This window comes from Musca vetustissima, unplaced genomic scaffold (assembly GCF_032173495.1).
Source record: "Musca vetustissima isolate MV318-11 ecotype Yass unplaced genomic scaffold, APGP_CSIRO_Mvet_v1 utg14495, whole genome shotgun sequence".
NCBI classification, from domain to species: Eukaryota; Metazoa; Arthropoda; class Insecta; order Diptera; family Muscidae; genus Musca; species Musca vetustissima.
The window spans coordinates 121119-147970 of record NW_026879362.1 but is presented as its reverse complement, the minus strand read 5'-3'; the positions used below and the strand labels follow the sequence as shown (position 1 = coordinate 147970).

Here is a 26852-nt window from a genome sequence, read left to right as displayed (position 1 = left end):
GCCTTGTTTGTGACGCCTTCTGTGTAGCCCTTAAAAATTATTAAAAAAAACACGTCTTCTTTGAGTCCTTGAAAACATAAAATAAATAGGTATTATTACTTGGCCATTGGGTTGTATACGTTCTGACAACAGTCATACGCTCCAAGTACCACAAATATATTACAGTATTATTGAAAAAACCCGCCTTCTGTGGGTATCTTGAAAAAGATCCCATAGAACACATTATTTAAAAAAAATCTGGTACTTAAATTTGAACCAGAAAAAAAATCCTATATATCATTTCCGCATATAATGACCCCTGAAAAAAATTTTTAAATTCTTAATTTTTTTCTATTAAATAGCATTGATGTATCATCACATGTCGTTGTTGCCACCAATACATAAGCATTTTTTAAGAAAGAAAAAATAAAACATATCAAACGAAATAAGTGAAACGAAAAGAAGTGAGAATCCACAAAAAGAAAAAAAGGAAAAGAAAAGGACTAAGTCAAAAGGACTTAATAAAAAATTATTTATAATTAATTAATAAAATACAAAACGAATTAAAAAAATCATACCCCATAAATCTGGCATCACAGAATAATGGGCAACGGTTGTTCGAAATGTTGCAATTGCAACGATCGCAAATATTATCACGGCACACTCTCGTCTACCTCATCAGTATATCGTAAAAGGTAAATAAAAAATATATAACACACATTTTTTTGAAGAAAATAAATAAATTATATAAACAAAATATCTAAAAACAAGCGGATGTTTATGTTTCCAGGTTAATTGAAATACAAATAAATAAACTCTAGACAAAAATAAATAAAACAATTCGATCGAAATTTTTCTTTCGAAAATTGATTGTTTTATGAAGTTTTCAAAAAACCAAAACATATGGAAAATTTTTGAGATTTTGAAAATTTACCTTGTGTTCCTCAATATTCATTACAAATCTACATACATTTTTACAAATTTTTTGCTTTGAAATCCAAATTCTTACGAAAGAAGTCCATAATAAAATTGATTTTCGTTCATATTGGTCACAGGTGGCGTATAACTACTGACCACCGCAATACGCCCCAGGGTACCAAAGAGACGGCAGCTATAAAAACACAATAAAATTACGAAATCGTATAGAAAAAAAAGTATCCCACAAATGATTTATTGGAAAGCCAATAAAAAAATATCAACAAAAATTTTATGGGCAATCAATGGGTGTTCTGCGGTCTTCATGCTTTGTTCTATTTTTTTTATTTTTAATATTTTTTTATTTCTAATTTGTATTATTTTCTCTCTTTACAGGAGTCGTGGCGATCTACCCATTTACAATTCCGATCGCTTTCGCATAACACAAACCAGCAATGCTGTCCAGCTGGCCGTTGAACATGTCCAACGTGAAGATGCTGGTCACTACACCCTGATTGCTCGCACCAAAGCCAACGATGTTATACGAAAGAATATCGAGCTAATTGTCGAAGATCGTTCAGCGGGCGAAGATCCACCAGTATTTGCCAGACGCCTGATGGATTTGTCGGTTAAAGTTGGTACACGAACACGATTTTTATTGGAGATACGTAGCTCAACAGAGGTTAAGGTAAGTGGAGGGAGAAAATGAAAACCATTAAGCGTGGATTTTTTAAAAATTATTTTATATGGCCTACCATTAGGCGTGGATTTTTTAAAAATTATTTTATATGGTCTACCATTGGGCGTGGATTTTTTAAAAATTATTTTATATGGCCTACCATTAGGCGTGGATTTTTTAAAAATTATTTTATATGGCCTACCATTGGGCGTGGATTTTTTAAAAATTGTTTTATATGGCCTACCATTAGGCGTGGATTTTTTAAAAATTATTTTATATGGCCTACCATTGGGCGTGGATTTTTTAAAAATTATTTTATATGGCCTACCATTAGGCGTGGATTTTTTAAAAATTATTTTATATGGCCTACCATTGGGCGTGGATTTTTTAAAAATTATTTTATATGGCCTACCATTGGGCGTGGATTTTTTAAAAAAATATTTTATATGGCCAACCATTAGGCGTGGATTTTTTAAAAAAATATTTTATATGGCCAACCATTAGGCGTGGATTTTTTAAAAAAATATTTTATAATAGCCAACCATTAGGCGTGGATTTTTTAAAAAAATATTTTATATGGCCAACCATTAGGCGTGGATTTTTTAAAAAAATATTTTATATGGCCAACCATTAGGCGTGGATTTTTTAAAAAAATATTTTATATGGCCAACCATTAGGCGTGGATTTTTTAAAAAAATATTTTATATGGCCAACCATTAGGCGTGGATTTTTTAAAAAAATATTTTATATGGCCAACCATTAGGCGTGGATTTTTTAAAAAAATATTTTATATGGCCAACCATTAGGCGTGGATTTTTTAAAAAAATATTTTATATGGCCAACCATTAGGCGTGGATTTTTTAAAGAATATTTTTAGAGACTACCATTACTTACTTACATAGCTGGCTTGTGACAGAACTTTCGTTCCATAAGCCGAGCTTAGAAAAGATTTCCAGGCGCATCGGCCTTTTGCGCAGTTTTTCCAATTAGAAAGACCCTATTCGGCAATGTTGTCTTCGACTTGATCTTTCCATCGTATTCGTGGCCTTCCCCTTCTGCTTGAACCATCAGCCATCAGTTCGTATTTATATGCCTTCTGGGCTGGGGAATTTTCATCCATTCTCACAACATGACCTAGCCAACGTAGTTGCTGCAGCTCAATACACGTCTAACAATGTCGATGTCCGAGAATAGCTGGTACAATCCATGGTTCTTTCGACGGCGATATTCACCGTCAACGCAGGTCGGCCCATAGATCTTTTGGGGATTTTTTCTCTCAAACACTTCAAGAGCTGCCTCATCTGCTTGCGTAAGTACCCATGCTTCAGATCCGTATAACAGCACGGGTAGTATCAGCGTCTTTGCTTTTGAGTTGTTTGCTCAGACCATAGTAGCATCACTATCCTTCTCCGAATTTCAAAACTGATGTCATTCGTTTTATTTATGGCGGTACCAAGGTATATAAAATCTGTGACTACCTCGAAGCTGTAGTTCTCAAGTCCAAAGTTGGTCCGAGTCTACTGTACGTCTTGCGCGTTGATACCATCGGCTTGCTCTTCTCGCCGTTTACTACCAGACCCACATTGGCAGACACATTCTCAATTTGTTCAATGGTGGCTGTTACCGTTCACAATGTTCGACCCATTATGTCGATGTCATCGGCGTAGGCGAGTACCATGTGTTGTTTGGTGTACAGAGTGAACAGCACTTTTGCCTCTCGTATGACCTTTTCCAGCAGGATGTTACAAAGAGTCACACGACGAACTATCACCTTGCCTGAATCCTCGTTCTGTATTAAAGGGCTCCGAGAGGTCCTTTCCGACTTTACCTGCTGATCTTGTGACAGTTAAAGTTATCCTGCATAGCCGAATTAATTTTGCAGGAATGCCAAACACAGTCATGGCTTTATACATTTCTGAACGGATAGGGCTATCGAATGCGGCTTTATAGTCGACGAATAGGTGGATGGAGTCGGTGTGTTTTTCGTGGGGTTTTTCCAGGATTTGGCGCAGAGTGAAAATCTGGTCAATGGTGGATTTGCAGGGTCTGAAGCCACATTGGTATGGTCCAATAATGTCATTGACCCTTCTTCAGCCGATTGATTGCAATTCTGACGTCATCTTGGCTAGGTGGTATACTCTCCATACCGTCATCTATTATCGGTTCTGGGGTATCCTCTTCGCCGCTACTATTTGATACCAGAAGTTTTTCAAAATGCTCCTTCCAGATCCTCAGCATGCTGTCTGTATCTGTCACCAAGTTTCCTTCCTTATCTCTACAGGAGGATGTGCCTGCACCAAAGCCTTCGGTTTGGTGTTTTACCCTTTGGTAGAATTTTCGGACTTCATTCTGACTCCTGTACATCTCGATTTGCTCACGCTCACGTTTTTCCTGTTCTTTCTTCTTTTTTTCTGAAAATACGTTTCTCCTCTCTCCTTTTCTCCCGATAGTTCTCCATCGCATTACATGTTGCTACTGTCGGCAGGGTGTTTTTCATATCGGTAGAATTACGACACTCCTATCGTACCACGGATTTCTTGATGGTGGTCTTTGGAACCCAAGTGTTGCTTTTGCTGCAGTTTGTAGGGAGTGGGCAATTCTCTGCCGTTGTGCTTCTATATTATTAACGGGGCAAGGGGGGCTTTCGTCAAGCAGTTGGGTAAGTTGAGCGGAGTAGGTTTCTGCTATCTGTTGTGTTTGCAACTGTTCGACGTCAAATTTCCGTGTTACATTAGATCGCACCTTTGCTGCTACATTAAGACGGGTGCTTACCTTGATATTCGCTCCCCCGATCGATCGGACATCTAAAACACTGGATGAACGCCTTCCGTCTATCACAACATGATCGATTTGATTTCTCGCTGTTCGATCGGGAGAAATCCAAGTGGGCTTGTGTATATCGAGATGCTTGAATCTGGTGCTGCTAACTACCATGTTTTTGCTGCCGCGAAGTCAATCAACCTCATGCCGTTGTCTGCTGTTCCTTCGTGAAGGCTAAATTTTCCCACGGTGGGGCCAAAGATATTTTCCCTTCCGATTTTTGCATTAAAATCTCCTAGCAGAATTTTAATGTCATGGCCAGGGCTGCGGTCATATGCAGTTTCTAGGCGCTCGTAAAATATGTCTTTGGTCTGTTCATCTTTATCTTCGGTCGGAGCATGGGCACAAATGCAACTGATGTAGAAAAACTTCGCTTTTATACGGATTATAGCAATTCGCTCATCTACTGGAGTGAATCTGGTGACGAGGTCTTTTATTCTCCTGTTAACCACAAATCCGCAGCCAAATTCATGTGTCGTTTCATGGCAGCTATAATACAGGGCGTAATCATCTGATTTACTTACGCCAGTCCCTTTCCATCGCATTTCCTGCAAGACAATAATATCGACTTTGTACTTCTTGAGTTCATCCGCCAAAGCGAACACTGCGCCTTTTCTGTACAACGTGCGCACATTCTAAGTGCAGATTCCCAGATCGTGGTCCTTTATACGTTTGAGGGGGTCGTCAACATTAGGGGGTTTGGTTTTCTTTTTCTTTGCTTTTTCATAGTAGTTTGGGTTTTCCGAGAGTGGGCAACTAACCCGACGCATCAACCCATTTTTTATAGTTCTTATGGGCGATCTCGCGGCACATATTAGCTCACTATTTCATCGGGTGATGAATCCACGCCATTAGATGTGGATTTTTCAAAGATTATTTTTAGAGACTACCATTAGGCGCGGATTTCTTAAAACATATTTTTCTAAGGTCCACCTTTAGGCGTGAATTTTTTAAGAATATTTTTCTAAGACCCACCTTTAGGCGAAGTTATTTTTTTAACATTATATCCTATTTTTATTTCTTCCAGCTAACCTGGTATCGCAACGATCGTCGAATATGCGAAAACGATCGCATCAAACAGGTGCAAGAGGGCACCTATTATTGGCTCGAAGTTAGCCCCGTCATTCTGGAAGACGGTGGCCAATGGATGGTTATGGCTGAGAATTTGAGTGGACGTAATTCCTGCATTTGTCATTTAAATGTTATGGTCCCCAAGGCCTATAAGGCCCCCGAGTTTGTAGAAGAATTGAAGGCAGTACTCACCGAACAGGGTACCGTTTCTTTGGAATGTAAGGTGGTGGGTGTACCGACACCCCAATTAAGATGGTTCAAAGATTCCAAAGAAATCAAGGCAGGAGATATATTTGCCCTGACGGCCAATGCAAATGATCCCACCTCGCTGGGAACCTACACCTGTGAGGCTGTCAATTGTATGGGTAAAACCTATTCAAGTTCCAAAGTACATGTTGTGGGTCGGGGTAGCAGAGATGGTTCGCTGAAACCGGCGGATAGGTAATTAACTACTCTCTCTCTCTCTTTTTTTCTCATTCGCTCTCCTAATTACTCTCTGTTCTCAATTTGTTGCTAGCATGTCCAATGGTGCACCCCCACCAATATTTACAAATGAACTGAAAAATGCCAACGTTCGAATCGGTGACAGTATTGTGCTCGGATGCCAAGGTGAGTATGCCACAGTGCGAAAACATCATTAATTTAATTTGTTTCAGTTTTTCTTGGCCCGTTGCCAATCTGAAAAAAAAAACAAAAACGGCGGAAAAAGTCGTGCAACAAACAGCCTGAGAACCACCACCATCAACGATGCCGCATCGAAATCAATCGAAAGAATGAACAGAAAATACCGGTGGCATTTTAGCGGCATCAAATGGCCAAAGCAAATTTTCCGATTTTGCTCTTCGCGCGAACATAAACTTGAATTGAAACAAAATTTTTGGAATACCTCAGATAGTGGGGCAGGTCATCAGCAGCGCACACAGAATCGAATCGAACAGCAGCAGCAGAGAATTTCAAGATCAAAACAAAACAAATTAAATAAAACATTCGGTTTTTTCTCTTCGAAAAGAAAATAGAGAGCTAATTTATTTTCTCTCTCTTTTATTTCCGATTTTTAGTGGCGGTGCCACCATGGCCCAAGAGTGTGGCCTGGTACAACAAAAATGGCCGTGTCGATGCCGGTGAACGTTACAAACACATCGAGGACGGTTTGGGTGTTTACATGATCGAAATTAACCCTTCAGAGGCCTGCGATGAAGGTGACTGGAAATGTGTCGTGACCAACAATGAGGGTTGCGTGGGCATTTCATCGTGTGTGGTAAATATGGAAAGTAAGTAGAGATGATACAAAATTTTAAATCGGGGAGAAGAAGTGAAGAATGTGTAGAAAGATAGGAGGAGAAGCTGATAAAGAAGGGTACTTTTGACAGAATTTTTTCTCCTAAGGTCTACTCTTAGGGGTGGATTTTTGAAGAATTATTTTTTAAGGTCTACCCTTAGGCGTGGATTTCTTAAGAATTATTTTTTTAAGGTCTACCCTTAGGCGTGGATTTCGTAAGAATTATTTTTTAAGGCCTACCTTTAGGCGTGGATTTCTTAAGAATTATTTATAAGGTCTACCCTTAGGCGTGGATTTCTTAAGAATTATTTTTTAAGGTCTACCCTTAGGCGTGGATTTCTTAAGAATTATTTTTCAAGGCCTACCCTTAGGCGTGGATTTCTTATTTTTTAAGGTCTACCCTTAGGCGTGGATTTCTTAAGAATTATTTTTTAAGGTCTACCCTTAGGCGTAGGTTTCTTAAGAATTATTTTTTAAGGTCTACCCTTAGACGTGGATTTCTTAAGACTTATTTTTTAAGGTCTACCCTTAGGCGTGGATTTCTTAAGAATTATTTTTTAAGGTCTACCCTTAGGCGTGGATTTCTTAAGAATTATTTTTTAAGGTCTACCCTTAGGCGTGGATTTCTTAAGAATTATTTTTTAAGGTCTACCCTTAGGCGTGGATTTCTTAAGACTTATTTTTTAAGGTCTACCCTTAGGCGTGGATTTCTTAAGAATTATTTTTTAAGGTCTACCCTTAGGCGTGGATTTCTTAAGAATTATTTTTTAAGGTCTACCCTTAGGCGTGGATTTCTTAAGAATTATTTTTTAAGGTCTACCCTTAGGCGGGGATTTCTTAAGAATTATTTTTTAGGGTCTATCGGAATTTTAGGCATTCATTCTTCACTTTTTCCTCCCCTATTTCGATACCAGATTCTGTATTACCTCTCCTCTTCTTTTGCAGTACCCAAAAATTATCGCAAGCCTCGTTTTATGGAAAGTCTGCGAGCCATCCTCACGGAAGAGGGTTTGGTGTCATTCGAATGTAAGGTGGTGGGATTCCCCACCCCTGTCCTCAAATGGTTTAAGGACGGTCAAGAATTGAAACCCGGCGATGTATATCAGCTGACGGGAACCAATTCCCTAGGCACCTATTGTTGTGTGGCCAAAAATTGTATGGGTGAAAGTAGCAGTGTTGCCGTCCTGACCATAGAGGATATACAAAATCAACTAAAGGAGGAAGATCGCATTCTCATCGGGGCCAATAATCAACCACCGAAATTTTTAATTGGCTTGAAGACTCAAGAAACGAAAATCAATGAACCCTTCCAATTTATGGTTAAGTTGGAAGCGAAACCTGAACCACTGCTCTCGTGGTTCCGTGACGAAATCCCCATTGAAATTTGTGAATATTATAATTATTATAGAGGCGAGGAGGACAACTGGTATTTGGATATTACGAATGTGGAATTTTTAGATCAGGCGGAGTGGAAGTGTGTGGCAGTAAATGAGTTCGGCACGAGTGTAACTTCGTGTTTCCTGAAATTGCAAATACCGCGGCATTATAAGAAACCACGGTTTTTGGAAAGTTTGCGAGCGGTGCTGACAGAGGAGGGTGCGGTGAATTTGGAGTGTAAGGTAATTGGTGTGCCGCAGCCGGTCTTGAAATGGTATAAAGATGGTGTGGAGCTGAAACCGGGAGATATTCATAAAATTATTTCGGGGCAGGATGGTACCTGCTGCCTGGGTACGTATACCTGTGAGGCTCGGAATTGTATGGGCGTGGTGGCAAGTTCGGCTTCCTTGCTGGGCTTTGAAGATGCCCGCACGAATCAGGAAATGGAAAAACAAAACGAATTGCAAAGGAACTTCTCGCTGTCCACCATTCAAGAGGAGCGAACCTCTCAGTTGTATGAAACTCCGCAGGGTACGGAGGTATCATTTTCCTTTGATGGTAAAGAGGTATCGGTTTCGTTGTACGAAACTCCTGATTTGACAGAGGATGAGGCCATTAAAATTGTGGAAATGTATGCCGATCAAATTTCTGAACATGTTACCGAACATAATGTGGTGGAACTGCCACCCTTGAGATTTGTCAAGGAGACCTCGCAATCGGGTAAATTGCTGATGGAGGCCATGGTCATTGATATCTCTCCGGAATATTTCTCCCACGACGAAGATTTGAGAACTGAGGCGGGAATGGATGATATTTCGTTGAATGAAATCACCATCCATGGATCCTCCGTGAAGGATGAAAAGGAATTGGAGGAGCGTAAGGCGGAATTGGAGAAAATGGAAACCATGTTGGAGGGAGAAGAGGAAGTAGATGGCTCGGTTTCGGCTCCCTCAAGGAAGCGACGGAAATCCAAGGTGAGAAATGGTGAGGAGTTTTGTAGCCCTGAGAAAACGATTAGCAGTCTGGAGGAGGCGGACTCCTCGGAGTTACAAACCTTTGCCAGTGCCGTACAATCCCCAGTAGATTCTTCATTTTATCAGTCTATGGATGAGGGTGGCGCCCAACAGCCACCGGCCAGGAAGAAGGGCAAGAAGGATGCCGGCAGTGATTCCTCCAAGGCCACAGATACTGAAACGGGTGCTCTACAGGATTTATCGGGCGCCGAGGGTGATGGCTTGAAAATTGTAAACACAAAACACACCAAGAAGATCGAGCAGAGTCCAGAGGAAATTGAGAGAAATTTGAAGACCCTCTTGCCTCTGGCAAAAATGTTGAAAATTTTAGATGGTCATTTAAATGCTGTGGAATCGGAGGTAATTGCCCAATCCGTCATGTTGATGACCCCATCCTCGGCAGATCAGTCCATAGCGATTATAAAAAATGTCATAGAACCCATAGGCCAGATACAATCGAAATTGAAAGTCTATTCCGGAGAGACGCCTTTAGAAGCCCTGTTTGAAACCATGAAGGATGATGTTCGCAATTTGCATGTGGCCCTACAGGTCATTGAGAAATGTGTGGAAATCGATGAGACCGGAACGACACTGATCCAAAGGACCAGTGTTTGTATTATTGATAGTATTGCGGATCACATGATTAAGGCGTTGGAGGAGGTCAAGACCATTTCGAAGCTTTTTGAAAATGAACATTTGCGGGGCCATTTAGAAATGACTGTGGATGATATACGCCAAGGTTTGGAGATAACCAAGGATACCATTAAGTCACAGGCCCTGCTGCAGGAGGCCCAAGAATTGGAGGCTAGTAAACATTTCACGGAAACAGTGGCCAAATTGCAAGATGTTCCCGAACCGGTGCCATTTGAGAAGGTCAGCGATGTTAGCCTACCCAAAGATGCTGCCTTTGTGGCAATGATTTGTGAACCGGTTATGCGGATCCAGGAAGCCTTGGAAAAGGTGGAAAATGAATTGACCCTGGAGGAAAGTGATGAGGATATTTACCTGAAGGTCCATGAAAAAATTCTTCACAATTTCGTTGAACCCTTTAATGAGCTACACAAGGTGGTGGGCAAGATAGAGTCAAGGGCCAATAGCTTGGCCGGATCGAATAGCATGGAACACAAGATTAATATGGCCATATTGGACATTGTATCACCACCCCTGTTTGAGTTGAAAAAGGGTTTGGAAATTATTTTGGCCCAACCATCGAGGAATGTCGAGGCTGGAAAATTGACGGTGTCCACGGTGGAGTCCATGGTGCCTCCTCTGCAGGAAATGCAAAATGGTTTGGCCCAATTGAGCCAAGATATTATGGCTGGGCATTTGGCAGAGGCCACTGAGTCCTTTATGGATTCGGATGATATGAAGAAATTACTGCAGTCCCTGGCCCAGGCTGTGCTCCACCTGGAGACAAATATTGAGAATATCAATCAAAAATTACCGGAGAATGTGAGCTCAAGTTTAACGCGTTTGAAAGATGAAATCTCTTCGTTGATTAGCCAGGTCATCGATAAGGAAATCGATAAATACCACCTCACCGTGTTGGAGAACATTAAACGTCCCATCGATGAGCTAAACTATTGTATACGGCAAATTGAGCAAAAGGCCATTTCGGGATCCCTTACAGATTTGGTAGATCCTCTGCATAGCTTAAATGACAAAATCAAGGTGAGCCAGGGTATCCTTGATCTCTCTCCTCTCAAACAGAATCAAGATGTGGGCGATACCTTGATGAAGATACGAGACCTGATCAAACGCATTGAAATCGGCATTGAGGAAACGGAATTTAAAAATCTCCAAAAGGAAATTGAGCTCGACGAACAACAGGCTGCCAAGGAGCAGAACCTGTTCGCAGCCATGCGTCAAGAAATGGAACTGAAAATCGATTTAAGTGAGGGCATCAAAGAGCTACAGAGGCTGATGGAGAACATCGGCATGCTGCAGGAAATGAAATATTTGGATCACAAATTGGAGCAAAGTTTGGTGGAGCTGAGCGCTCCGCTTCAAAGGATGTGCGATGAATTTAAACATCAAGAAATCCAGGGAGTGGATGGAAAATCTCTTATGGCCTCGGTGAGAGCCTTGAAGGCCATCTCTCCCCACATTGGGAAATTAAATATGTCCCTTGAGAAATTGGGAGGCATGAGAAGCCGTGATGAGTTCCAAAAATTCTTCACCAAGAATTGTCACAGCCACTTCGAGGAACTGAAATTGGCCATAGATCAAATGGAATACTTCGATGATGCAACGGGCGTCAACCTACCCATATCCGTGGCAGATACCTTTGACAAGACCCTGGTGGCATTGGAGAATCTCATATCCAAGTGTTTGACCCGCATCCATGATACGGAAGAGGAGTTGGCCACCACGTTGGAGGAAATGTCTCCGATGCACACCACCATTGAGTCCCTGCCATCGGATTATGTCACACCCGGTCCGCTGCAGGCATTTGAGGAAAAACGGGCCCAGGTGGATCAGTTGTTGGGGCAATTGAAGCAAAGCATTGCCTCGGTATTGAATCACTGCGAGGTATTGGATTCCCAGACCACGACGAAGAAGGAGGAATCCGCACAACAATTGGAAATTGTGAGGGAGAAAATCCTCAGTCTGGAAAGGAGTCTACAATCGCCCGTGTTTGGCCGGGCTTCAACACTATCCGAAGTGTCCCAAGCCAGTTCGCATAGATCTATTGTGGAGGCCATTAGCAATTTGGAATATTGTGGCCTGCAGATCCAAGAGTTCGTGCAATATCAAGATGTGCAATCCCTCAAGGAGGAAGAAGTATTCCAATTGAAAGCCATGGCCAAACCGCTGAAGGAAATTGTGGAGGCTGTCAGAGGTTTCTACATGCAGGAATTGGAGCAGGCGGAATCCCTGGCCACGCTCTCACAGGCCTCACAATTATCTTGCTCAGAATTGCTGCGCAGCATCACTCCATACCTCGTTGCAGTGCAGGAACAACAAACCCTCGAGACCTTGGAAAGTCTCAGCGAAAGATCTTCACCCTTACAGCAGCTGGTGAAACCCTTAAGGGAGCTGGAAAAATCTCTCGCCTGCCGCGAAGAACAAACTCTACTCTCACACACTTCTACGCTCTCTGAGGCCGAATCGTTGGAACAATTGAAAGTCATGGCCAAGCCATTGCTATTGCTCAAGGAAGCCATAGTCATGGTGAAACAGGAACATGCTCTCCATTCCCTGGCGGAATATCCCGACTTTCAATTGCTGCAACAGAAGCAGCAATGTGCCACACTCTTTGAGCTGCTGAAATACTGTGAAAATCTGGATACCCAAATTTTTGAGAACCTCGATGATTTGTCTTCTCTCGATTTATCGGAAATGAAATCGCTGGCGGAGTTACGTTCGGTTACCCCCATGACACCGGTGCCCCAGGTAACCACACACCAGGTGGAAGTAAAGACCTTCGATCTCAAGGATTGTGTGGCTGGCGGCATCAAACAGTTAGAGGAATGCCTCGAGTCGACCAAAAAGATAAGCGAGATCGAGGTCTCAGAAATTGAGGAGATTATGCAGACCCTACGCTCCGATTTACAGGAAATGCAAAAACAGTTGCTGCTCTCCCCCTCAGACCTAAAAACCAAGGAATCTCAGGTGGCCAAAACCATGTTTAAACTCAAAGAATGTTTGGTCCACACTTATGAAGCATCCGGCCTCGATGTGGGTCTAGAAGATATTGAGAAAACCTTTGAAGATCTGCTACAGGCCATGCCCTCGTTGGAGCATCAATTGGCCCTGGAAATGCGGGAGAAAATTAAATTCGCCTTTTCCGAATTTATTGTACAATGTTTGGAACACCCCGCGGAGGATATGCAAAAATTGGTGCCGTCGTTTAGAAATCTACTGGAGACCATTGAGGTCATCTGCAAATCGGGAAAAGTCGACATCGAACCCAGTTCCAGTGTCATTGTGCAGCTGCAGACCCAACTCATGGCCAGCTTTAATGCCCTCAATGATCTCAGCGAAGTGAGTAAAGATTTACGTATGCGGGAACTACTCCGAGAGTCGGTGAAGACCCTGCTCTACATTTACGATTTCATCGAAAACAATGAGGGTAATATGCGGATCATAGAACTGCTGCAGGAAATAGATTCTCTAAGTCCGCAATTGAGGGATATTTCCAATCATCTGATGGCCATTCCCGTGGTAGATGAGGCCCAGATGCAATTACTTATTGCCCAGGTTAATGAGACCCAAACGTTCCTAACCCAGATACAAGAGGGTCTGGTAAGCAACAATCCCCTGACTCAGAAATTCTTGGCCGAAAAACAACCCATGGTGGCCCAATTGAAGGATACCCTCATCAATGTGGAGCTGAAGTTGCAGGAACCCCAAGCCATTGAGGTGCAGAAACTTCCCGAGGTCCAGGTAATGAAGGCTCTACTGCAGGATCTACAAACCAGCATGCAGGAGATCCAGAAGCAGGAGGGATCTCAACTCAAGGCTGAAGCGGAACTTTTGTTAACCGAAGTTCAGGAAGGATTGGTGGAACAAAATCCGCTGGTCGTAAAATTCATGGAACAAAACCAAAGCCAACTGGCCGTGCTGAAAGATACTCTCTCCGAAGCCAAACAAGAGCTCGAAGGACCAAAATCTCTCGAAGTGAAAGAAATGAAGGCTGTCTCCATGATGGCACAAATTCTGCAAGATCTCAAGGTAAACTTGGAGAAATTGCAAGAAGATGAAGCAAAGACACCCTTGGTACAAGAAACCCAAGCCATTCCGCAACAGGCTAAAATTCTCGAACTAAAAGAAGAAGCCCAAGTATTCCTTACTGAAATGCAGGAGGGTTTGGTGGAAAACAATCCCGTGGCCCTTAAATTCATGGAGCAGAACCAAACCCAAGTTGGTCAACTTATGGAAACCTTAAAGCTGGTGGAAAAAGAGCTCGAAGGACCAAAAACGGGTGTATTGCAAGAACTAAAATCCGTGCCCATGATGGCAGAACTATTACAGGACCTCAAGGGCAACTTGGAGAAATTACAAATAGAAGAAGTGGCCATTGAAGCCAAGGCCCAACAGGCAGAGGTCCAAGAAGTACAGCTGATGTCTCAAAAGGCCCAACTTGTGGAACTGAAGCAAGAGGCTCAAGTCTTCCTACATGAAATGCAGGAGGGTTTGGTGGAAAATAATCCGCTGGCCGTGAAATTCATGGAGCAAAACCAAGTGCAAGTAGGCAAGCTGAAGGAGACCCTACATGAGGTTCAACAGGAACTCGAAGGACCAAAATCCGCAGAGCTTAAAGAACTGAAATCTCTTCCCTTGGTGGCGGAACTTTTGCAACAGCTCAAAGGTAATTTGGAGAAGCTGCAAATCGAAGAAGGTTCCCTGGAAGCCAAGCTGCAAAAGGCTGAAACTCAAGAAGTTCAGTTAGCACCTCAAAGAGCCCAGCTCTTGGAACTGAGGCAAGAAGCTCAAGTATTCCTACAGGAAATGCAGGAGGGTTTGGTGGAAAATAATCCGCTGGCCGTGAAATTTATGGAACAAAATCAGAAACAGGTGGCAAAACTAAAGGAGACCCTAAATGAGGTGCAGAATGAGCTCGAAGGACCAAAATCGGCAGAAATTAAAGAACTAAAAACTCTGCCTCAAATGGCGAAACTTGTAGAAAATCTGAAGGGCAATTTAGAGAAGTTGCAAATCGAGGAGCGGGTTTTGGAAGCCAAGGCACAAAAGGCTGAAACTCTGGAAAACAAATTAGCTCCTCAAAGAGCTCAGCTCATGGAGCTGAAGGAAGAGGCCGAAGTGCTGCTAATGGAAATGCAGGAGGGTTTGGTAGAAAACAATCCCCTGGCCTTGAAATTCATGGCACAAAATCAGACACAGGTGGCGAAATTAAAGGAAACCTTAAATGAGGTTCAACTCGAGCTCGAAGGACCAAAATCTGCTGAAATCACAGAACTAAAAACTCTACCCCAAATGGCGGAACTTCTACAACAAATCAAGGGAAATTTGGAGAAATTAGAAATTGAGGAAGTAAAACTAGAAGAGTCTAAGGCCCAACAACCTGAAGTGGTTACCCAAAAGCCGCGAATTATCGAACTTAAAGAGGAGGCGCAACTGTTCCTCGAAGAAATGGAAGAGGGTATTGTGGAAAATAACCCGCTAGCGGTGAAATTCATGAAACAAAATCAAAGTCAGGTGGCTAAGCTACGTGAGACGTTGCAGATAATTGAACAAGGGCTCGAAGGACCAAAGGTATCGGTGGTTCAGCAATTCCAGCATATACCTCTTATGGCGGAATTATTGGAAAATTTGAAGGGTAACTTGGAGAAATTACAACTGGCCGAGGGTATTTTGGACAGTCAGCCCAAGAAACCCAAGGTGAAAGATGTAAAGGGCGCCGAACCACAAAAGGCTGAAATTGCAGAAATCAAAGAAGAAGCCAAGGTATTTTTATCGGAAATGCAGGAGGGCATTGTGGAGAATAACCCCATTGCTGTGAAATTCATGGCCCAAAATAAGGCCATGGTGGCGAAGCTAATGGAAATCCTGGCCATTGTGGAACATGAGATGCAAGCTCCTCAATTACTGAAGGAGTTACAGTTCGAACATTTCCCTCTAATGGCGGAACTTTTGTCTAGCCTCAAGGACAATTTGGAGAAATTGCAAATCTCCGAGGGTAGCTTTGCACCACAAGCCCAAAAAGTTATTTCCCAGGAACCTGCCACTTTGCAAAGGGCCCAAATCTCTGAAATAAAGGAGGAGGCCCAACTCTTCCTCGAAGAAATGCAGGAAGGTATAATGGAACACAACCCGTTGGCATTGCAATTTATGGAACTAAACAAAGCCAAGGTAGCCTTGTTAAAAGAGACTTTGATTTTAGTCCAGCATGAGCTCGAAGGACCAAAAACCTTGCAGGTCCAAGAATTCAAACATTCTCCTCTAATGGCAGAACTTTTGCAAAACCTTAAAGAGAATTTGGAGAAGCTACAAATTGTACATGTGGAACAGGCACCTAGCGCCCAGAAATCTGTGGAGCAGGACCTCACCCCCGGCAAGCTGCAAAAGGCCGAAGTAAGTGAGATACAAAAAGAAGTTGCGGAAAGCAATGAACTGAAATTGCAAAAGTCGGAAACGAAAGAAGTTAAAATCACTGCCGAAAAGGCGGATATTTCTGAGGCCAAGAAGGAGGGAGAAGAAAAGAGAAAACCTATTAAGGAACCCTATCTTGAAGAGGTTCTAAAATCCATACACTTAACCTTCCAACAGATCAGTACGATTCAGCAGGCCCCATTAAATCAGGCCCAAAAGGAAGTTGTCCGTTCCATTGCCGATAATCTCAAAGAGCTGCAAATGGCCATTGAAGAGGAAGGCCCAACACGTTTGGAGGATCGTCTTTTCCTGACGCTTTTCAAGACCAAAGAATTACTCAAATGTTCTGTACTTCGTGAATGTACTTCAGCCGAGTCCGTGGAATTATTCAAGAACTTCAACAAGGTCTTCATACAAATCCTGAATGGCAATGATCAGCTAAGGAAATCCATACTCTATGACCTCAAGGAGAATATCTCTCCAGCGCTACAAGAAATTCTAACTGTGGCGGAGCAGCAAGCGCCCAATAAACCAGGCAAATTGGGTAAATTATGTCAAACCCTGGAAAATCTCAAGTCCCAGGTGGCGGATATACATCAAAACAATCGGGGAAATATGAAAATCGAAAGCGAAGATTTCCAAAAACTTCAAGTGGCAGTACAACAAATCGTACAACATATTGAAGAATGTCCCGATGTGAATGCACAACACTTGAGAACCTTGGTAGAAAAACTCAACCGCCAGGAAATCCAGGATGGCTTGGAGCTGCTACAAGAATTGGAAAATAGCCAAACCACCTTCAAACAAATCGCCGAAGTTATCAGAAATAATAAATTCCCACAAAAATCCCTGGAGAGCACCGTGGAAACGGCTTTGGAAAAATTATCGGAAGCCAGCGAAGATTCCCAACAATTGAAGAAGGACTTACAAGAGGCATTGGACTCCCAAAACCAAGAAGAAAAGCGAAAGTGCATCTTCAAATTGCGTGAACACATAGTCCACACCTATGACGGATCATTCCGCGAGGAATTGGAAAATGTTGTCGATTCTTTGCTGGAGGGCAATTCCGAACTTATCGAGGAATTCAATTCTAAATCTCTGCAACAAGTTGAAGAGCTTCTGAACTGTCTGAAAGAAAAGGTCGAATTGGTACCATCCGACATTTGGAAACCCAAACTTGAGGGTCTCAATTCAAAACTCAGCCACCTACAAAAGGTCAGTGAGAGCCTAAAGACTTCGAAGGATGTGGATAAATCCTGCGTCAGCATGATTGAATTGCAAAAGAATCTAATGGATATCTTTGTAATGTTCGATGATATGCTGGAGATTAAAAATCGCCAAGTGGAACCTCAACTGGAGAAGGTGAAATCATTGGCTCTTCGACAATATGATGAAATCGAAAAGTCTACGGAAAAGATTAGGACTTTGAGGGTATATGAAGATCTCATGACATTGGGTAAAGCCATGGAGAAAGTTTTGGAAACGGTGGCCACATTGGAGTTCCTAAAAGCGGAATCACTAATGGTAGAAGCCAAGGTGGAAACTGCCAGCCAAAAAGTAGAAGAAAAAGAAGTGAAATCTGAGGCTGCAAAGGCGGAAGTGGCTGAGATTAAGCCGGAAACTATTGAGGAGAAGAAACTTGAAACTGAAACCAAAAAACTGGAAGAGAAAGAAGTCAAGGCTTCGGAGGGTAAGGCTGAGGTATCTGAGGTCAAACCTGAAAAGGCAGAAGTAGAGAAGGTGGATGCAGAAGTCAAGAAACCTGAAGAGAAGGAATTTAAGTCAACTGGTGCCAAGGCTGAGGTCTCCGAGGTGAAACCTGAGAAGGCGGAAGAGGAGAAGGTGGAAGCCCAAGCCAAGAAACCTGAGGAGAAGGAAATTAAGCCATCCGAAGCTAAGGCTGAGGTTTCCGAGGTGAAACCTGAGAAGGCTGAAGAAAAGAAGGTGGAAGCCGAGGCCAAGAAAACTGAAGAGAAGGAAGTTAAACCAGTGGAAGCTAAGGCTGAGGTATCCGAGGTGAAACCTGAGAAGGTAGAAGAAATGAAGGTGGATGCTGAGGCCAAGAAACCCGAAGAGAAGGAAGTTAAACCAACTGCAGTCAAGGCTGAAGTGTCCGAAGTGAAACCTGAGAAGGCTGAGGAAAAAAAGGTGGAAGCGGAGGCCCAGAAACCCGAAGAGAAGGATGTTAAACCAGCCGCAGCCAAGCCTGAGGTCTCAGAGGTGAGACCTGAGAAGGCGGAAGAAAAGAAGGTGGAAGCGGAGGCCCAGAAACCCGAAGAGAAGGATGTTAAACCAGCCGTCGCCAAGGCGGAGATCTCCGAGGTGAAACCTGAGAAGGCTGAAGAAAAGAAGGTGGAAGCAGAAGCCAAGAAACCCGAAGAGAAGGACGTTAAACCAGCCGCCGCCAAGGCTGAGGTGTCAGAAGTCAAACCTGAAAAGGCTGAGGAAAAAAAGGTGGAAGCGGAGGCCAAGAAACACGAAGAGAAGGAAGTTAAACTAACCGCAGCCAAGCCTGCGGTCTCAGAGGTGAAATCTGAGAAGGCGGAAGAAAAGAAGGTGGAAGCAGAAGCCAAGAAGCCTGAGGAGAAGGAAATTAAGTCATCCGAAGCCAAGGCTGAGTTATCCGAAGTCAAACCTGAAAAGGCGGAAGAAAAGAAGGTGGAAGCCGAGGCCAAGAAACCAGAGCAAAAGGAAGTTAAGCCAGCTGGCGCCAAGGCTGAGGTCTCAGAGGTGAAACCTGAGAAGGCGGAAGAAAAGAAGGTGGAAGCAGAAGCAAAGAAGCCCGAGGAGAAGGAAATTAAGTCATCCGAAGCCAAGGCTGAGGTCTCCGAAGTCAAACCTGAAAAGGCGGAAGAAAAGAAGGTGGAAGCCGAGGCCAAGAAACCAGAGCAAAAGGAAGTTAAGCCAGCTGGGGCCAAGGCTGAGGTCTCAGAGGTGAAACCTGAGAAGGCGGAAGAAAAGAAGGTGGAAGCAGAAGCAAAGAAGCCCGAGGAGAAGGAAATTAAGTCATCCGAAGCCAAGGCTGAGGTCTCCGAAGTCAAACCTGAAAAGGCGGAAGAAAAGAAGGTGGAAGCCGAATCCAAGAAACCTGAGGAGAAAGAAGTTAAGCCAACTGGTGGCAAGGCTGAGGCATCCGAAGTCAAACCAGAAAAGGTAGACGAAAAGAAGGTAGAACATGAAACCAAAAAACATGAGGAGAAGGATGTCAAGCCATCCGCTGCCAAGGCTGAGGTCTCCGAGGTTAAACCTGAAAAGATAGAAGATAAGAAGGTGGAAGCGGAAGCCCAGAAACCGGAGGAGAAGGAAACTAAACCATCGGCCACCAAGGCTGAGGTCTCCGAAGTCAAACCGGAAAAGGCTGAGGAAAAGAAGGTGGAAGCAGAAGCCAAGAAACCTCAAGAAAAGGATGTCAAGCCATCCGCCGCCAAGGCTGAGGTATCCGAAATTAAATCCACCGTGGAAAGTTGCATTGAAAAGGTACTGCAATCGATTCCGAATACCAAGGAAAATCATGATCTTAAAAAGGCCTTGGATGAAGCCTTACAATCCGTGACAGATGAGCAAAAACGCAAATCCATTTTCCGATTACGCGAAATTATCGTTCATACCTATGATGGTCGATATGGCAGTGAAATTGATAACGTTATCGATGCTTTGTTGGGTGATAATACCGATCTCATTGAATCGGTTAATAAAGAGCATCTGCAGGCTATTGAGAGCTGTATAAAATCGTTGAAATTGCGTGTGGATTCGATACTCGTTAAGCCATGGCAAGGAGAATTTGAGGGTCTCAATTCGAAACTGAGTGCAATTCAAAATGTATCCGCTGCCCTGAAGATGACGAAGGATGTTCCAAAATCCTCTGTAAATATGGTAGAGTTACAAAAGAATCTCATGGATATATTTGTCATGTTCGATGATATGCTGGCTATAAAACCGAATGATTTCAAGTCGGAATTGGAAGAGGTTAAGAAACTGGCTCTTGGTCAATATGATTGTATAGAAAATGCCGAAAAGAATCTCCGAACATTGTATGTCTATGAGGATATTACGAAATTGTGTAAATCCATAGAGAAGGTGGTGAGAGGTATATTGGATATGGTTCCGGTGGAAGTGGAAGAAACGAAACTTGAAATTGAAGCTAAGAAGGCTGAGGAGAAGGATGTTAAGGCGGAAGCAGCCAAGGCTGAGGTTTCCGAAGTCAAACCGGAGAAATTGGAAGAAAAGAAACTGGAAGCCGAAACCAAGAAGGTGGCGGAGAAGGATGTGAAGTCTGAGGTATCGAAGGCTGAGGTTTCCCAAGTCAAACCGGAGAAATTGGAGGAAATGAAGTTGGAATCCGAAACCAAGAAGATTGATAAGAAGGCAGTTATGGCAGAAGCTTGGAGGAAAAGAAATTGGAAGCAGAAGCCAAGAAGGCCGATAAGAAGGAAGTCAAGTCCGAGTCATCCAAGGCGGAGGTTTCTGAAATCAAGCCGGAGAAGTTGGAGGAAAAGAAAATGGAAGCCGAAGCAAAGAAGATTGCGGAGAAGGAAGTCAAGGCAGAAACTGCAAAGGCTGAGGTCTCGGAAGTCAAGTCTGAGAAGTTGGAGGAAAAGAAACTGGAAGCCGAAGCAAAGAAGATTGCGGAGAAGGAAGTCAAGGCAGAAACTGCAAAGGCTGAGGTCTCCGAAGTCAAGCCAGAGAAGTTGGAGAAAAAGAAACTGGAAGCCGAAGCCAAGAAGGTTGCGGAGAAGGAAGTTAAGCCTGAGGCTGCCAAGGCTGATGTTTCCGAAGTTAAGGCAGAGAAGTTAGAGGAAAAGAAACTGGAAGCCGAATCGAAGAAAATTGAGAAGAAGGAAGTCAAGCCCGAGGCTGCCAAGGCTGAAGTTGCTCACATTAAATCTCCATTGGAAATTTCAGTTGATGTTGCTCTGCAGAAAATGTCAGGTGCTTCGGATACCCAAGACCTTAATCAAACCCTCAAGGATGCTCTGCAATCCCACACGAATACCCAAAAACGTCAATGCATTTACAAATTAAAAGAACTCGCCAAGCGTTCGTATGGCTCGATTAATATCTCCACCGAAATTGAAGATGTCATCGATTGTCTGTTCGGTGACGATCAGGAATTGATCGAGACCATTAATACCGAATATGCCAAAAATATTGACAGTATTATTAAATCCCTAAAACTGAAGCTGGACAATGTCACAGATAAATATTGGGAAGCCAAGTTAGATGGTTTACATTCCAAACTCTCAAGCATTCAAAAGGTGGTCAATGCCCTGAAATGGGATAAGGATATGCCCAAGTCCGCGGCGAATATGGTCGAATTACAGAAGAGCTTAATGGAAATGTTTGTCATGTTTGATGATATGTTGGACGACAAATATCCTCAAATACAACCGCATTTGGAAATGGTCAAGACACTGGCTTTGGGGCAATACGATTCGATTGATAAGAACCAGAAGAAGGTGCGATCCTTGAATGTTTATGAGGATGCGCTGAAGTTATGTCGATCCGTAGAGACGGTGATAAACAATGTGGTCCTGATATCCACTGAAAAGATTGAACAAAAGGCTTTGGAAGTGGAAGCTAAGAAGGTCAAGGAGGAAGAGATTAAATCTGCTGAAGCTGCCAAGGCTAAGGTATCGGAAGTGAGGGCAGAAAAGGTTGAAGAAAAGGAACTGGAAGTGAAATCACAAAAACCAGAAGAAAAGGATCTTAAACGCAGAGCCTCCAAGGCAGAAGTATCTGAGGTTAAGGCCGAAAAGCTGGATGAAAAGAAGGTTGAGGCTGAAGCCCAAAAAGTCGAAAAGAAAGATGTTAAGCGAAAATCCTCCAAGGCTGAAATTTCCGAAGTCAAGCCAGAGAAATTGGAAGAGAAGAAGGTGGAAGTGGAAGCTAAGAAACCTGATGAGAAGGTATCCAAGAAAGAACCTTCTAAACCTGAGGTATCTGAGGTCAAACCTGAAAATATCGAAGAAGGCAAGGTGGAAGCTGAGGCCAAGAAACCGGAAAAGAAGGATGTTAAACGTAAATCCTCCAAGGCTGATGTTTCTGAAGTCAAGGCTGAAAAGGTGGAGGAGAAGAAGGTTGAAGCCGAAGCCAAGAAGGCAGAAGAAAAGGATGTGAAGAAAGAAGCTGCCAAGCCTGAGGTATCTGAGGTCAAACCTGAAAAGATCGAAGAAGGCAAGGTGGATGCTGAGGCCAAGAAGCCGGAAAAGAAGGATGTTAAACGTAAATCTTCTAAGGCTGATGTTTCTGAAGTCAAGGCTGAAAAGGTGGAGGAGAAGAAGGTCGAAGCCGAAACCAAGAAGGCAGAAGAAAAGGATGTGAAGAAAGAAGCTGCCAAGTCTGAGGTATCTGAAGTCAAACCTGAAAAGATCGAAGAAGGCAAGGTGGAAGCTGAGGCCAAGAAGCCGGAAAAGAAGGATGTTAAACGTAAATCTTCTAAGGCTGATGTTTCTGAAGTCAAGGCTGAAAAGGTGGAGGAGAAGAAGGTCGAAGCCGAAGCCAAGAAGGCAGAAGAAAAGGATGTGAAGAAAGAAGCCTCTAAGCCTGAGGTGTCTGAGGTTAAACCTGAGGAAACTGAGACCACGAAACCAGAAAAGAAGGAAGTTAAACGTAAATCCTCCAAGACTGATTCTTCTGAAGCGAAGGCTGAAAAGCTGGAAGAGAAGAAGGTTGAAACAGAGGCCAAGAAAACAGAAGAGAAGGAAGTTGCCAAACCCGTAGTATCTGAGGTTAAGGTGGAAGAAAAGAAGCCCGAAGCTGAAGCCATGAAGCCTGAGCAAAAGGAAACTAAGAAACCCACGGAAGAAAAGGCTGAAACTAAGCCTGAAGAAAACAAGAAGGAAATCGAAGCTAAGAAGCCTGAAGAAAAGGAAACCGAAGTTAAACCCAAAAAGGTGGAAGAGCAGAAGATCGAAGACGAAGCTAAGAAATCCAAAGAAAAAGAAACCGAAAAGACAGAAGTTGAGGCTAAGAAACCCGAAGACAAAGAACCATCAAAGACTGAGAAGACCGAAGAACCCAAGGCCGAAAAGAAGGAGGCTAAACGCAAATCTCCTAAAAAAGATAAGACCAAAGAAAAGGAAGCCGAAGCCCAAAAACCGGAAGAGAAAGAATCTAAAAATGATATCTCTGAAGTTAAACCTGAGGCCACTGAGGCTAAAATCGATGAGAAACCCGAAGAAAAGAAGGAAATTAAACGCAAATCTCCCAAGACCAAACCCGAAACCACCGAAGAAAAAGAAACAAAGTTGGAAGCGAAAAAAGAAAAGGAGGAAGTCGTACAAAAGATCGAACCCAAAGAAGTAACTGCCGAGCAAACGATAACCAAGACTGCCAAGACAACTAAAGAAGAAATTCGTGAAGAAGAAAGTACCCCAAGACTCCCACGAAGAAGAATCGAACCGGATGAATTGGACTTCGCCGAAACCAAACCCAAAAAGCTCAATGAATATATTGATCTGAAAGAGGCACGCAGTGCCAAACGTATGCCCACGGTCGATGTTAAGCTGACAAATCGCAATACCTCCGTTGGCAGTGACATCAAATTGACCTGTAGCATTTCGGGCAATGACCTTGAGATACGTTGGTACAAAGACAAACAACCGATCGATGAACGAACGCTGCCCTCCAAATATCGCATCACCCAAAATGATGGCCTGTCGTGTTTGGAAATTAAATCAGCCGATCAACAGGATGCGGCCGTCTACAGATGTGTGGCATCGAATCGTAACGGTGAAGTGGAAACTAGCTGCCTCGTGACACTATACGATGTACCGACTAACAAATTTGGCACACCGCCCATATTCACCCGTAATATCAGAGGTATGTTAATCGATTTGTGGTTTCGCTGCTTCGCCGCTTCGTGCACTTTTTGCAGACGTTTGAGTTTTTTTCGATTCGATTTTGTTTTTATTTTATTTGTGGTTTTGTAATTTTTTTTATTTGAGTTCGAGAATGAAGAAGAATTATTTCATTGATGCCCTACATGCATGTCAGTCGGTCGGTCGGACAGACAGGCAGTATTTTTTGCGGGACTATTGGAAATGAAGTGATTCAATGTCAATGATTGTTGATGATGGCTACGGAACACGTTTGAAGGCTGAGGATGATTGGAAAGGTTTCGTGCGGCAGGTGTGGAAAATATTTACAAAAATAACAGTATCTTAGGAGGACTTCGTAACATAGTATACATCTAAGAGGTCAGGCTTATACATTTTCATAGGATATCCTGAGGTCTTTTAGTACTGGCCTTGAAAATACCTCTTCTATGAGGTCTTTATGGGTCAATGAAGTTTCCTTCTATGAGCAAGGCGTAAAAGAGGTCCTCCCTCTATCAACAGAAGTCATCTTTTCAGGATATAAGAGCCTACGTTTTTATTCCCTTCCAAATACCTAAAATCGATCGGAATGTTTACATATATGGAGGCTATGTTAGGGAAAATTGCTATCAGAAGAAAATGAAATACCAAGAAGACGGATATTTAGCTTGGAAAATTGGGCTAGGACCTTGAACTTGAGGTACCGTTACATGGGGTGAACACCAAATTATCAAATTAGATCCAATTCGTTTGAAAACCATGACATTTTTTTAAAATACCGATATTCATAATTTTTGGACGGAATATTTGCTACCTGATGAAAACCTAATATACCAAATTACAGCCAATTCGGCTGAAAAACCATATTACATCCAATTTGTTAGAAGAACATCCCTAATCTCCCGAAAATATCGAAATTTTAAAGATGACGTTATATCGGTCCACGTTTATGGCACTTAAACCGATATTGATCATTTTTGGTATGAAGATTTACTACCCCACGAGAACCCAAAATACCGTAAAATGTAGACCAAAACATCTCTATAGACGACCTGAAGTGATTCCCTATAGTCGACCTGAAGGAAGTCTCCATAGATGACCTGAAGTGAGTCTCTTTAGACGACCTGAAGAAAGTCACCATAAAAGATCTAAAGGGATTCTCCATAGAATATCTGGAGAGTCTCTATAGACGACCTGAAGCAAGTCTTAACAGACTAACTGATGGAATTATATGTGGGCGGACTGATGCAGATCTCTATTGACTAGTTGGAGAAATTGCCTGAAGGGGTTCAGTACCAAAATGTCTCTATAGACGACCTGAAGTGATTCTCTATAGTCGACCTGAAGTCTCCATAAAAGATCTGAAGGGTTTCTCCATAGAATATCTGGAGAGTCTCTATAGTCGACCTGAAGGAATTCTCTGTAGATGTCCTGAAGTGAGTCTCTTTAGACGACCGGAAGAAAGTCTCCATAAAAGATCTGAAGGGATTCTCCATAGAATATCTGGAGAGTCTCTATAGACGATCTGAAGGAAGTCTCAACAGACTAACTGAGGGAATTATATGAGGGCGGACTGATGCAGATCTCTATTGACTAGTTGGAGATATTCTCTGAAGAGAGTCTCTATAGGCGACATGGATTATCTAAGAGACTCCTTTTGATAGGCTTTGAAAAAATATCCACGCCTCGAAAAAATCTTTTTTAAAAAATATCCACGTCTCGAAAAAATCTTCCTTAAAAAATTCACACCTTGAAAAAATCTTCCTTAAAAAAATCACACATTGAAAAAATCTTCCTTAAAAAAATCTTCTTTAAAAAATCCAGGCCTTGAAAAAATATTCTTTAAAAAATCCAGGCCTTGAACAAATATTCTTTAAAAAATCCACGCCTTGATCAGGCCTTGAAAAAATATTCTTTAAAAAATCCACGCCTTGATCAGGCCTTGAAAAAATATTCTTTAAAAAATCCACGCCTTGATCAGGCCTTGAAAAAATATTCTTTAAAAAATCCACGCCTTGATCAGGCCTTGAAAAAATATTCTTTAAAAAATCCACGCCTTGATCAGGCCTTGAAAAAATTTTCTTTAAAAAATCCACGCCTTGAATAGGTCTTGAAAAAATATTCTTTAAAAAATCCACGCCATGAATAGGTCTTGAAAAAATCTTCTTTAAAAAATCCACGCCTTGAATAGGTCTTGAAAAAATATTCTTTAAAAAATCCACGCCTTGGATAGGCCTTGAAAAAATCTTCTTTAAAAAATCCACGCATTGAATAGGCCTTGAAAAAATCTTCTTTAAAAAATCCACGCCTTGAATAGGCCTTGAAAAAATCGTCTTTAAAAAATCTACGCCTTAGATAAGCCTTGAAAAAATCTTCTTTAAAAAATCCACGCCTTAGATAAGCCTTGAAAAACTATTCTTTAAAAAATCCACGCCTTGAATAGGCCTTGAAAAACTATTCCTTAAAAAATCCATGCCTTGAATAAGCCTTAAAAACCTATTCTTTAAAAAATCTACGCCTTGAATAGGTCTTGAAAAAATCTTCTTTAAAAAATCCACTCCTCACCTATGTCCCCTGAAGGTCTCGAAATCTTTCCAATCCTCCCAGCCCTCAAATTTTGTAATGCATTTAAACTACCGCATACTTTGGGAGATTCTGTCGCTTGTTTTGATCTTCAGTTTTTTTCTTTTTCTTCTCGATGTTTTTTTTTTTTTTTTTGTTAAAAATAGTTGAGATAAATTTATTTTTATAGACAAATAGGAAATTAGTAACACACTAACCGATCTTGCCAATTGCTTAACACACTTGCCACTTGCTGTGGTGGCCAATTTATTTTTAATTCATAC

At 42.3% G+C, this 26852-nt stretch overlaps 1 protein-coding gene across 1 annotated transcript; it reads left to right on the top strand.

Moving 5' to 3' along the window:
- The first annotated feature begins 571 nt into the window (after positions 1-571).
- Positions 572-24073, top strand: LOC133324256 (titin-like). The gene is given in 8 exon segments (XM_061533103.1): positions 572-674; positions 1291-1582; positions 5421-5905; positions 5982-6073; positions 6523-6735; positions 7689-20561; positions 20564-24010; positions 24066-24073. Coding segments are annotated over 8 exon segments (17502 nt in total). The 5' UTR covers positions 572-582.
- Positions 24074-26852: the final 2779 nt, after the last annotated feature.